Raw genomic sequence first — 13,714 nt, 5'->3', positions numbered from 1 at the left:
TATAACTTGGAAATGTCTCCTGAGTGTCTGCCCGGCCGCTGTGTGTGTGTGTGTGTGTGTGTGTGTGTGTGTGTGTGTGTGTGTGTGTGTGTGTGTGTGTGTGTGTGTGTGTGTGTGTGTGTGTGTGTCTCTGACAAGATATCGATCAAATATCGATAAAAATCAACATCAAGAAATACATGAATGAATGCACCCACATAATTCAGGATTGTGGTGAACTGCAAAGTACTGTGTGAAAACTACATGACCTAATTGAATGCAATATTGCTGCTGATGTGTCATTAACTGATCTGATCAAATTGTTTTGAGTTTGCACCTGCTTCTCCTAGGCACAGTCTCCACTTTTGCCATGATAAATCAGCTCCATCAGGTGTTCCCTCCTCCCATTTTTTGCAGGCAGAACGAAAATACACAATGCATTAATCTCAACACAACATTTATAGTGCTGCTGCTTTTTTATGATTTGACAGTCCTTGAGTGTCCTTCAATAATATATGCAGAAGTTAATCACACACTCTGACACAGACCACCACTAAGATTTTATTAAACTGTTTCACTGTGTGTCAGGTAATGAACTCACAAGATGGCTGTTTGTAAGAGGGTAATCTTCCTCTTTCCCCTCTAAAGAAACTCTCTGAAGTACATTTGTCTGCTCCCAACATCAACTCTCATTATTAATGTGGAAATTAAATGACCTGTGTCATGCCTACAGCGTCCCCTGCTGCCTGCTGTGTATTAGCTGTAAGTCTTTACACAAAGTGAAGTTCAGAGTGAAGATCAGGCGTACTTTCCTTTGCAGCGGATGAAGCTAATGACAACGAACACCGTGGTGACAAACATGACAACATCAGCTAACAAAACAACAGAAACAAAACAGCTTTGAAGCGTTTTACCAATGATCGCCGCTCATCTGAGCTACTTCACACTGACACATTGTTTTGTTAGTAAGCAGGGGTGACAGTAGATAGAAGTTCTTGCCGGTACTGCTACCACAACAACAAATGGTTCGGGAGGTACGAAACAAAAAATCAAACGCGCCCTTCCAGGAGCTGTGTGTGTTTAGGAAGTAAAGATTCTTAAAGGTATGATTGGAAATGTTGATTTATTGTCTTAATTGAAGAAGAGTTGGATTTAAGTTGGATGTCAACGTACCGAAAATCCTCCATTTTGATCCACTCCATTTTGAAACATCAGTCGTGTCAAAAATCGGTTTGAATGTGTTGCATTGTGTTACCTGTGCATGAACAGTCAAATATCAGAGAATCCTACGAGCATCCATTTGTGAAATCAAGAAAATCCTCTCCCTAACAGAAAACACTCCTCTACACAATTCACACTCAATTAAGAGCTTTACAGCCTGACAGCATATCTGTCACAACAAAAAGTACGAGTCGAGTGTTAAAATGACTTCATTTATACTACGAAACAAACCACGTTTCAAGAATCTCATAGAAGTAAAGACAGAATCTCAAATGACACAGAATCATTGCAAGATTCATAATTAGTCATAAAGCGCCATTTTGACCAAATCAAATATATGTTGGCAAGATTACAGATGGAACCCAGCCAGGCAACAACATCGGAAATCTGCTGTCCACCAATGTGTGTGTGTGTGTGTATGTGTGTGTGTGTGTGTGTGTGTGTGTGTGTGATAGCAGGCTACAGTCTGATGTGATCTCACCCTTTGAGAACATAAAACCCAATAAAAGACAAACTCAATATGACAAATATTATCTGGCAGCGCAAAAGCATAACTGTGTATTTGAGTAGATGAATAACATCTGCATGAAAACCTGACAGACAAATGATGAAAAATATTTACTATCATCTTAATATTAGTTAGAGAAATCCATGAGTTGGTCCTGGTGGAGAAAATGTGTTTTAATTGTGTTCCGCTAATCGAAAAGATTACTGAAATTAGAAACTTTATGTGATATTATTACCACAAAGAAAAATGAGCTTTAGGTCTGAATAGACTCTTGCTAAACTGTAAGCAGAGTTTGATGTAAATAAGTACAAAGATGCCAAAGAAGGTTTCTCATGGTTGGAGTTGAGGCCCCTGCGTGTGGTCACAGGAGATTTATAAGATTAACAGAATGACATCACTCATGAGAGTTCACACCTCCGCCAAGTTCCGAACAACTCTATTAATATAGTGCCCTTTAGACAAAGAAAGTGATAATTATTGCTTTATTTGACTTAAGAAGATGTTTTTAAGGTTGAAGTGATCATGAGATAAAGATGCCTGAATTATATTTTTCATTGAGATTGGTGTTTTGGAGAAATTGACAAAACTGTGGGAAAATGTCTTACAGATCTCTCATTGTTCAGGAATCACTGATATGGAAAATCACCAAACTTTATTTGCTCCTTCCTTTGGCTATGACTCACCTTTCCTGTGAGTTTCTTCAAAACAAGGTGCTTGGTGACAGCATATTTAATAGTGCCATACAAGCAATAGGTGGAGATAAAATCCAAGTCCAAACATGCTGAATCCAGCGTGAGCAGACTGCAGCGAGGGTGCGCATTCTCTTACCGTAGGTAGTCTCTCCGGCACAGGATGAGGTTGGCTTTGGTGTAGAGCGTGGATCCCACCTCGCCCAGCCGGCAGTCGCAGCAGGCACACTTCAGGCAGTCCTCGTGCCAGTACTTATCGAGGGCCTTCAGCAGGTAGCGGTCCTTGATCTTCCGGTTGCAGCCGGCACAGCCTTTTGGCTTGGTGTCCGGCTGGACGGAGAGCATTTGTATACCTGAGAGGGGCAGAAGGAGAAGCTTCACACATTCAGGTCCACTGAAGAGGGATCGGCAATCCCATAATTTAGAGAAGATGAATGAAGCAACAGGTACCAAACATAAAGAGGTTTCTAGTTTATTGTATTAGAGAAATAGGACCGACACGCCCCCTCTTGACTTGATCTTGAGTTTTAGATCCTAATGAGCAATATAATACACACACTAGTTAATGTATTAGAAAAAAACTAAAGACACTACTATGAAAAATAAAAGCATTTCTTAGTCTAAAACTTAAATGTATTTTAATTCTTTTTTTTCTTTTTAAAAGGAAGAGACCCAAAAGAAAACCCAACTGACTGAAACATTTAAGTCTAACCTATAATCCCCAAAAACTGATGCAAAATGTACGCAGCAGTTCTTTTTCATCACAGCTGTTGGTGGAATATAAGTACTCAGTCGTTTAGTACATTTGGCTGAGACATTCATTGGGTATCACGTGAAAAAATTGCTTTTTACATGAAATGAATGAATGAAAGTGATGAATGTGAGGTCACAAAAGGGAGACAGCAGGAAGAAATGCATGTGAGGAAACGCGTCTTCATTTAGTAGGTAAGAAAAATGGACAAAAATATTAAAGTTGTGTGAGTGGAACTGGAGGCCACACAGACACGAGGCCACACTTTCACATGTGCTCATGGTCGAGGTTTAGCATGGACCTGGGCTGTGCTTAAAGGGGCGGGGCCACTGCAGAGGGACCTGTTTTGTTAGGGCCCCAGCTCACTGTGGACAAGCTTTTGTTGGCCCATTGGAGTGACAATGTGGCTTCACACCAGGCAGGAATTAGTATTCTCCTTCCATCCCCCTCTGAGAGGCACACCCCCACTCCCCTTTGTCCCACACACACACGCACACACACAGTTCCTCCTTTGAAAGTGTTCACATTCAAATTGTTATTGTCCTGCAGTGTCAGCGCGATTGCAACATTTAAAAATTTGGCGCTTTTGTTCTGCTGATTTTAATTATTACTTTTTCTATATAAATGTGTGTGAAGGACCGCAATAATTCACTGGTAGATGTCTTTGTTAATTTCACATCAGACAACTCTACTTTCCCTTGTAGTCTAATGTGGGAACTTTGAAGCACTATACCTGTGATTTTGTCTGATTTCATACAGACAATCTAAACTCCATATAACTGTTTCCAAAGATTCCTATGGGATTTTAGATTCAGGTTTAAATTCATCATCTGTGACACGGCACTCACATTGTCTTATTGTCTGAGTGAGGAAATATAATTTCCCCTCGGGGATCAAAATAAATCACCTTTAAGTTTGTAATGTCTCCATGGCTTTAACACACCACAGCCACTAAAGAAGTATGTTTGATTTTCATTAGAACAGATTGTAAACCATGAGAACTCCTCTGTTATTTTTGAACTGTAGCAAAATAAAGGCAACACGTTGATGAATACATTCAAAAACGCTGAATTGACAGTTGATGGTTTGGAGATGTTACTGTATTGAGCTGTAGAAACTATTCCATGCCTATCCAACTCAATTGTTCCCTATTTGATTACATTTTTCGCATCACTGATAAAAGCACTTTTGCTCCAGCTAGTTTTGCATGATCCCTGTGTGTACGTGTGTGAGAGTGTGTGTGTAAATGACGGCATGCATCAAACAGGTTGCACCGGAGCTGTCGGTTGAACGGGGAAGCGGGGGCGCACGGCTACTTGTCCCGGTAACTGATCCGTCCAGCATGTTTAACACTACAAAGTCCCGCTGCTCACTACCAAACCAAACCAACTGGGGGAAGAGGAGGGGGGGGAGAGTTTGTGAGGCAGAGCAGAGGAGCGTGGCACAGATTTGGCCAACGTCTGTCTTCACGTTTACCGAGGGGAAGAGCTGAACAAAAGCCTCATCTTCCTCAGAAAGCACAGCTGCTCTGCGTCTCATCACATCGCCTCTATTTGCTCGCATCCTCCCTTTCCTTTCCTCTCCTCTCCTCTCCGCTCTCTCGTTCTCTGCTGATCCCGGGCTGCTGCTGCGCGTCCTCGGCCACACGTCTCTCACCGCCACCGGCCCACCACGGATGGAGGATGATGGAGCGATGGAGGGAGGATCGGCTCGCTGTTCTCTATCGCAGCTGTTCAGCAACGAGATGCTGACATTTCACCCTATCAGTTTAATTACTGTTGCCATGGCAGCGGAGTGCTGGTAAAGGCCAATAATGGATTTTTAACACCGAGACTCAATTTACCATGCAGCGTTCACGGGCAGAGACTGCTGTTATTGTCCGTGTACGCGGGGGTAAATAGACTACACAGCGGCTAACACACAACACAATAGATCATTTTAATGAAAGCTAAACACTGACACGAGGACTGAAATAACACCGCGGTTCGCTCAGACAGAGACGTTGCCTTCGACGCAAAGCTGAGCGGCTGGAACTTAACACACGGATCATTCTGTTCACACGAAGCCAAAGCGTGTATAAAGCATCTTACCGAAACTTTTCTCCCTTTTCTGCATTTGTTGAGCCGCTTCAGCAGTCAAAGCACCACTATGCAACCAAGGGGGAGCCTCGTCCGGGGGAGCAGCTGTCTGCGGGCTTTGTTAAGAAGAAGAAGGAACAATCCAGCACGGGAGAGCAGAGACGAATGGAGAAGAAGGAGGGAAATCGCTCGACAAAATGCGAGGCGGAGCAGCCCAGAGAGCTGATCGAGGTGTTTACAGGCTGTTTACAGCGCGTTGGTCTCCGGCTGGTGGCGGAATGAATCGGAGAGACGGAGAGAGATGCTTCCTCTCCGGCGGCGCACACACTATCTAATCACAGCGGCCCCTCAGCGCGCAGCTCCGCTAATCAGCGCTTTGACGTGCCACCGGACACCGCGCACACACAGCGAGCAGAGGGAAGCTCCCCTCAGCCTGATCCCCCCCCAACCACACACACACACTGCCCCCCCAGCGTGGAAGCTCACTCCACTACTTTTTACACCAACACATTAAAAAAAATAATTAAAAAAATCCCTGCAAAATAAGAATGAAGTGAAGCTTATTTGATCAAGCATATGCAGCAAAATGTACGTTAAATGAAGGATCACCAGGTGTGCAAGCTTATAAAAATACGTACAAAAATACCCTAAAGTTACTCTACAAGCTCACTCACCTTTACAAACAAGTTAGACAGAAGCTTGAAGTCCAGGAACGGATTGAGCCTCAGATCCCTCTCGGTGAAAAAGTGAAAAGTTCACCACACGCACCGCACTTATCTCCGGGACAGGAATAATGAGCCCCACACAGATCACAGCGGCCGCTAGTTGGATTGAACCCAGCTACAGGTGTTCATCCGTCCGCCGTGGAGCGTTCAGGGACCGTGTGTGAGGTTCAAGCCATGCATGCATCCGCCGACTGAGTGAGAAGAGACGAGCCACGCCGAGCTTTATTATCTCCGAACCCAATCCCTCACCGGTGAGACATAACACCGCCACGATAAGGTCACACACGTATTACCACAGGCTCCACTACAACCCGGAGCATCGCGTGCGCGTGCCCGGGAAGCAGACTTTTGCCAACGTCCTTTTGCTGTCGGAGCCGCGGGGGCGCGCAGACGCACGGAGCTCGTAGAGAAACACAGTCTAAGTTGAGACACACACACACCCCCACACACACACACACTGACATCAGCATTTATTCACTTTCTGTTTGACTAAAAGGCGGATTTCAAGGGCTCCTAACGCGTGTACATGTGACTACTGACACTATTTGGTTCTTAATACCAGGCAGGTGAAGCTCACACACATATTAGATCAGAGAGGTGAGTTAAGGCCAAAATTCTCCCAACAATAACCCGAAACGAACCCACGCCCATGAAGGTATTCGCTCACATTTAGACTTATGAGCCTTAAGTTATCGATTATCCTGACGACCCTTGAAGTAATCAGGCTATGCACTAGGTAACTGTCTCCATGTGTATTTACGTACCATGGCGTTAAATCTCGTGGTGCATTCAAGTACAGGCAGTGAAGTCTGAGCGTCTAAGAGTAGTGTAACACAATAAGCAGGAAGTAATACGAACAATTTAAATCATAGGACTTTTAAAGAGGCAATTGATTTTGTTTTGTATCACGTTGTACCACACACACACACACACACGCGCACAACCAGACAGGTACGTGTACACGCGAAGTGATGTTTCTGAGCTCCACTGTGGGGTTTGACCTTTCTTCTCTATCCTTATAAAAATCATTTCTGTAATTAAAGAACGGGATTATTCTTCGCCCTGTTATTGCGCCAGTCTGCATCAATTAACGGGCCAGTTTTGGACTGAACGAAGCCACGATGAGGCCCAGGGTGCAGGGGCATGATGCCAACGCTACCTCCACATAACACGCCATAACACTGCCTTACTACACACACTACATATTGTAACGCTCAGCCTGACAAATGTACGTTATCCTCTTAAATATTCTTGTAGAGAGAGGAGGGGGGAGGAGGAGGAGGAGGGGGGAGGAGGAGGAGGAGGAGGGGGCGGAGGGAGGGGAAGGACACAAGTCAATAGTTGGCATGCGGCTCCAGCCTAAAATGCAGCGATAATGAGATGGGTCATAAAATGCTCTCCGCGCCATTATGAGTGATGAGATGCATTAAAGATGACAGGGTATTACCTGCCAGTAATTAGGTTTTGTCATGGATTGAATTATTTCAAGGCGGCCTATCTTGGTAATCATGCAATTTGCTGCAGAGAGTGTGTGTAGTGTGGAGTGTGTGAGGCTGCCTGCCGCCTTTCTGCCTGTGCCCCTCCACCCGCCTTTCACTCACTGCGTTCCGCCAATTATTCATCCTCCATATGAAGGAAGGGTGAAGGAGGGAGACGGTGGCCGGGAAGTTTAGGATGGAAGGAGGAAATCTTTCATCCGACAGACAGTAAACACATCACACGTATTAGTAAACGTATAGAAGGGATGTCGTGTGTTGTGTTTCCTGACCTCGGATAACTGCACTATTCTTTATAGTATCTAACCTAAATGATGGTTTAATATCTCCTGTATCGTTTGGCAGCTGCTACTTTACGCCTCTATTTTGCCAAACAAACGATGCGAAAAACGGGAAGCTGGGAACGAAAGACGATTTAAGGATTCAATTCCGTATCGCGTTGGCACGTACCTTTAAGAGCCCGACACACACGCTCGGAGTCGCTGTGTTCTCCTCGCACCGAATCCAAAAAGTCCCAACTCGTACTTTTCGGAGTTCTTTCAAGTCCAGATGATGTTGGGTTGATGATTTGACGCAAACTTGTTAGAAGGCTTTAAGTTGGGAGGAACATTCGCTTTCTTCTCTCTGCAAGTTTACTGCGATTTCAGAGCAAAGCGGCAGCCCCACAAACCAGGCTCCTCTCTCGGCTTGGCGCGTCCCAGAGACCCCCGAAGTGTCTTTCCGCCGGTACCCCTGCTTTCCCAGCTTCTCTCAGCATCTATGTGTTTCTGGAGCTGTGAAGGCGGCAGAGAGTTGTGCCTCCTCTCTATTTAAGCCCCTCCACCAGGTCCCCAGTCAGCAGCGCACTCCAGCTCATCCAAGAAGCTGACAAGCACCGTTAGGGAAGGCAGCGCATGTTGCTCTAATGGACCTCATTAAGCTCTACTTACAGATGTTCTCTTAACATAATTGATCTGCAGCGAGTTGAGAGGACGGCAACCTATTCCCCAGCCCCCAATTATGGCCCGGTAATTAGATCCCCAACCTCCAGTTCTCCACATTCACCCTTCTAACATTCCGAAATATCAAAGTATCTCTTTCTCTCAAAGCGAAGCCCCCTCCCCTCCACCTCCCCCCCTCCCTCACCTCACCTCCGTGTCCCCTCCTTCCCTCCCACCCTCCCTCTTTCCCTCCCTCCCTCCTCCCACCCACAAGACACTATTGACAGTCAGATCTGCTAACCCTTGTAGTGAAGCCAGACTTAACGGTGCACTTGCTTCATTTGACAGAGTTCAGTCTCTCTCTCTCTCTCTCTCTCCCTCTCTCTCTCTCTCCCTCTCTCTCACCCTCTCTCATACACTCTCTTTGTCTCCCTCCTTTGCCTTTTTCTCTCCCCCTCGGTGAAATATCCTGGGAGACAGACGAGAGAGTCACAGATGGGGAAGAGGAAGGGGAAAAAGTAACTTAGCACTTTCCATAAAGGGTTGTAATGATAATATCTGTCAAGGGAGAATCTCTTTTTCTATAGCGCCTTTTATCTTAAATAATTCCTCTGATGGAAACTTTTTTTGGCGTGCTGGGGAGATGGGGGTGCTGGGAATGGGGAGAGAGAGAGAGTGAGAGCTTCTATAATGCCAATCAGTGCCACAGCGATCAGCCATCTAACTAGTCAGCATGCTTAAACAGAAAACACTTGGGGAAATGGTAATGTCACACTTTTGCACTTTCATTCATTCTGGCATATAAAAGCAGTCATGATGGGGTGTAATTAAGCATTTTCTGAGGAAGTAATGTTGGCTGCAATGTTTTCATGTCTGCATGTTGTCACACATACATGTTTCTGTCTGTCTGGATTCATGACCCACACTGAGAAGATGACCCCAAACAACAGCACATTTCCAATATTACAGATGAAGTTGTGATGCTATCATAAATATGTTTCTAAAAGATGACTTCTCAGGGTATTTTTGAAGTAGTTTTGTAATGTTATTCTGTATCTAGTGTATTAATTGATGTGTTTACTACACATCGTTTTGTACTGCAATATTTATGCAGCAAATGCTTGCAAAAATATTTATGTATTGTCTATTATTTCAGTGTGTGCAGGACAGTGCTTAAAGTTACGATTTTGAAAGTTAAGATTAAGATAAGATAGTACTATTGAGGGAAATAATTTCAGTATGCATTTGTTTTTTTTTCATTAAGTGCAGTGCCTCTGCTGATGTAGCTCAGGCCAGCAGTCAGAGCTCTATGGTGCCTGTAATGTATTGTGGGGTATACAGCTGTATACTGCATTTATGGTCAGACTTGACAGTTTCATCACAATCCCAATTTGTTTCAGTTCTTTGCAGGTGAGAACATATTTGTAATATAGTCCCGACACGAGTGATAATCAGACTAATCAAAGGAACGATGCCATGGATTATTTGGAGATATACAGTATAGTTTAGCGGCACAAAAAAACTGTCGGTGCACAGAAAATAAGATAAGCTACTACTGGACATATTGGCTGATGATGACATTAAGGATTAATTTAAATGAAATTGAAATTGAAATGAATTAAAAGTCCATGGTGCCCTTTATTAAAAACAGAACTACTGTCCAGGAATAAGACAATTTAAGGTAACTGTACAAACTCTCAAAACTCTACTGCAAATTCTATAGTGTACTCAAGATAATATAAATGTGTAACAAACCAAGGTCCATGCTAAGGCAGATTCAATTCAGTTCAATTCAACCTACTATATAAAGTGCAAAATCACAACAAAAGTTATCTGAAAGGCCCTTTTCACATGGAGAACATTGCTAAAGCACTTGTCTTTACAGGTTGGTTGTTCCCCTACAGCACCGATCTCTGCAGGCCGAATGTTTAGTCTCCATCGCCATCATGATTTACTTCACTTACTGTGTTTCAATATAGCTGATTAGAATGTAGCTGTCCCTGCAACATTTGTTTCTGCATGTGTTATCAAACAACTTTGATGGCATGCATCCTGGCAAACTGTCACCCCTGCACTGCTGCACTGAAGCACCCATGACAGTTCTACACTCACAAAGGAGATAAAGATGAATGAAGACCAATGACCACATCTGTACATCTGTACTTATGTTTATTTAATCTCTTTAATTTAATTGTTTCAAACGATTGTGGAGTTAAGAAGAAATTTGGAGGAATAATACATAAATATAACATACATAACACAACATAAAATAACACATCGTGTCTCAGGAGTGCCTCCTGCTGAAGGAGTCTGATTTGGGAAAAACCTTTATCCGAAAAAAAGAACAACCTTTTCCACATGGGAATTCACTTCCTCAATTGTCAATCATGTCCTCAGGTGAAGGTAAAGGCTTGACCAAGGCTTGACCAAGTACAAAGTACTGGAGAAAACTTTGTCAACATTGTTTGTGATGATAAGTAACCAAAATGTTCCCTTTGTTTTGGTGTCTTTTGTTCATTTCCTGTTTTATTTTGTAGTATAATTTTCCTGTTGTTTCCGTTGCTTTACTTCCCGCCCTTGTGTTTCCTGTCCTGAGTTACCTGCTTGTTTCCACCTGTGTCATTGTCCTCACCTGTTCCCCATTGTCATTAGCCCCATGTACCCCCCCTTCACTGTCCTGTGGTTTGTTGCACGCTGCTTAAGTTTCTCTTATCTATTGCCTCTGTGGATTGCTTTCTCTGTTTTCTCTCTCTCTATCTAGCTCTCTGTTCTCTCACTCCGAGCTAGATCAATTTACAAATATTCATCTTGAATCAATAAAAAGCCTTTGACCCTGATTGATGATTTCACTGCCACTAGAATAATAAATACATCATTATTGATCATTAACATAAACCTTTAGTGTAAATAATGATTTGTTATAACTTCGTCTCTGATTGTCAACGGAGTTCGGAGTGAAGGCTCCAGTGGTGACCTCCTCCTATTGTTAAAATCCTCTCTGTTATAACTTCTCACTTAAAGGATGAGGGTATACATTTGGCTTTTACACTGATTTGAATGAGAACGCACTGAACGTTTGCACAGAATACAAGTTGTAACCCAAAAGAAACGCTTTCTAAATGGGGTAATATTGTACTTTATTGAATAAAAGCTGCTGCAGCTGGCCGTGGACACAGAGCACGATCTGACCAGCTGAGTTGAGCCTGACGTGTATCTGGGAAAAGAATCGTGAACATTCAGGTCCCGTGGGCTTCGGACAGAAATGTCAAGCTATGGAAAGAAGGAGTTGTGGAGATGGGTCTGGGGTGCAGCAGGTAGGGAGTCGATCACATTTTCAGTAATTCCACCCACTTCACAGACTGCTGCATCAATTAGAGTCTATTTAGACCATTATTCATAATTTACAACAACAAAATCTGAGTCACAAAATCTAATCCCAAAGTTATTGTATGGCTATTGTGACTGGTTTGAATCATCAGGGACATTTTACATGTCCTGTCCTTCGGAATCTCCTCACTATTGCCAATCCACAGTGTATCCTCACAGGCTAACCAGTTGAAGGACTGGAGAGTAAACACGCGCATGCACACACGTAGACATGCACATACGCACAAGAAACCCCTTTCCTCAGGGGAGTAGGCCAGGGGACAGCCTACACTAACGACCAGCACAGCCTCTCCTTAAAGACACACTCAGTAATTGATGCTGGTATACTACCTTCAAGTGGGGTCAAGGGATACATATTTTTAATGACAATTTTTCTTCTCCCCCGCAGGCCAATTTCATAAGTTCCTAAGTTCCAGACTCATCTTTGCACAAAAAGTCTGGAGAATCACCTTCAGTAATGGGTCAGACGGGAGCATCCAAATCTAAAAGATTGCTGGGCCAAAGAGCATTGACCCTTCTTATTACTCCAGAGACTAAATGGAGATTACTTAATTCCATGGCCTATTCATTTAGTTTGAATATAAAAGTCAAAGACCTGGACTATGCTAATTGTCTGTGTCATTGCTTCTGACTCTGAACAGGAATTACAGGACAATTGTCAAAGGCATGAGGGAAATGAAGACCGCAATCAGTAAGAATGTATAACATCATGTTACCTTGTGCAAATGCTTTCCAATCATAAATAAAGTGTTTTTAATGAAATTTGACATTTGAATTGAATAACTGATTCAAGTAATATGTGATATAATACCATCGACATAGAAGCCCAGTGAGCTTAAACCCCAGAAATAGTAAAGGATATCTCAAACTTATTCTTAATCATTATTGTCTTATGCACCACTTGATATTGTGAAAAAGATAACTTGATATTTAGAAGGTGATGATAGGTGATGAGGTACTCAGTAATACTTTGTACAAAATAAAGAGGAGAAGGCTGTTAATTTCTTATGGCTAATTATGTATACTGTATATCTGTATATCTATTCTTTACATAGAGTTGGTGCTACACTGTGACTGCCTACTGCTCCTAATAGTTATAATGCATTAAATGCAGAGGATATATTTCCCTCCAGGACTCAGCGCCATTACAACTTGACTTTAGCACCATCAGAACTAGCCGGTGTGCAATTCAAGACTGGGAAATGTCTGTGATGTGAGGACATGCCATTTATGATTTTGTTATAAATCTCACATTGTAACAATTCTTCCACTTTAAGGTCCAAAGTCCATCCCTCAATTACCAACTTTATGCAAATAAAGATATTTAACAGCTTGACTAAAAAATTCTGCTAGTTGACTGGTTCCACTAATCAGTGAACATAACTTTAAATTCTCCAGCCAATCATCATCAGTCAAAGTCGATTAAAATTCTATCTCAAGGTTTACGAGGTGTGTTATGACCTGCACATGTACCATGGCGTCCCTGTAAACACTGCTTGTGAGGATGTATGAGATGGATCTGGAGTCACATCCTGTTTAGAGCCCTGGGTGTCAGTGGGAGAACGTTCCTATCGTGTGGACAGGGCAGCTTGTCCTGCCGAGTCTCTCTCTGGTATAGGTTACACCAGTCCCCCAGTAGCACGTATGGCAACTGAGTACTGCACCACTGGAAAAACAACTTCCGATTCACGATCATAACGCAGGCGCACATGGTACTGTGCCTTTGGCCTGTAGTTCATCAGCATCTCCGTTTGTCCTTCCTGTAGTTGTCTGTGGATTAAAGTGAGGTTGAATCAGGAAATGGGAGAGTCAATTGCTCAGAGAACCCTGTCATCGTCTTCCACCCCTCCTACACCCTCTGAACCACCCACTCACTCAAATCATTCAAAGCAGGGTGAAAAGGAACTGTCCGTATAAGGTGTATGCCATTCTGTTGCATCAGCTCCCTGAAATGGTCACT

At 43.2% G+C, this 13,714-nt stretch overlaps 1 protein-coding gene across 2 annotated transcripts in view; it reads right to left on the bottom strand.

Annotated features, from left to right (window-relative positions):
- The window catches only part of lmo3 (LIM domain only 3), a 41,923-nt gene extending 35,608 nt beyond the window's left edge, over window positions 1–6,315 (bottom strand). The window contains exons 1-2 of one of the 2 annotated variants that reach the window (XM_076154077.1): window positions 5,901–6,315; window positions 2,537–2,750 (exon numbers count right to left, since the gene is read on the bottom strand). In XM_076154077.1, coding sequence (XP_076010192.1) covers window positions 2,537–2,742 — 206 coding nt within the window. In that variant the 5' untranslated portion in view covers window positions 2,743–2,750; window positions 5,901–6,315. Of the gene's footprint in view, window positions 1–2,536; window positions 2,751–5,238; window positions 5,580–5,900 lie in introns of those variants that run through there. The other variant, XM_076154076.1, reaches the window with a different exon arrangement.
- Window positions 6,316–13,714: the final 7,399 nt, after the last annotated feature.

The sequence above is a fragment of the Genypterus blacodes genome, unplaced genomic scaffold (genome assembly GCF_046128005.1).
Source record: "Genypterus blacodes isolate CSIRO-AG114 ecotype Tasmania unplaced genomic scaffold, CSIRO-AGI_Gbla_v1 ptg000061l_1, whole genome shotgun sequence".
NCBI lineage: Eukaryota > Metazoa > Chordata > Actinopteri > Ophidiiformes > Ophidiidae > Genypterus > Genypterus blacodes.
This window is presented reverse-complemented; position numbering and strand designations above follow the sequence as displayed.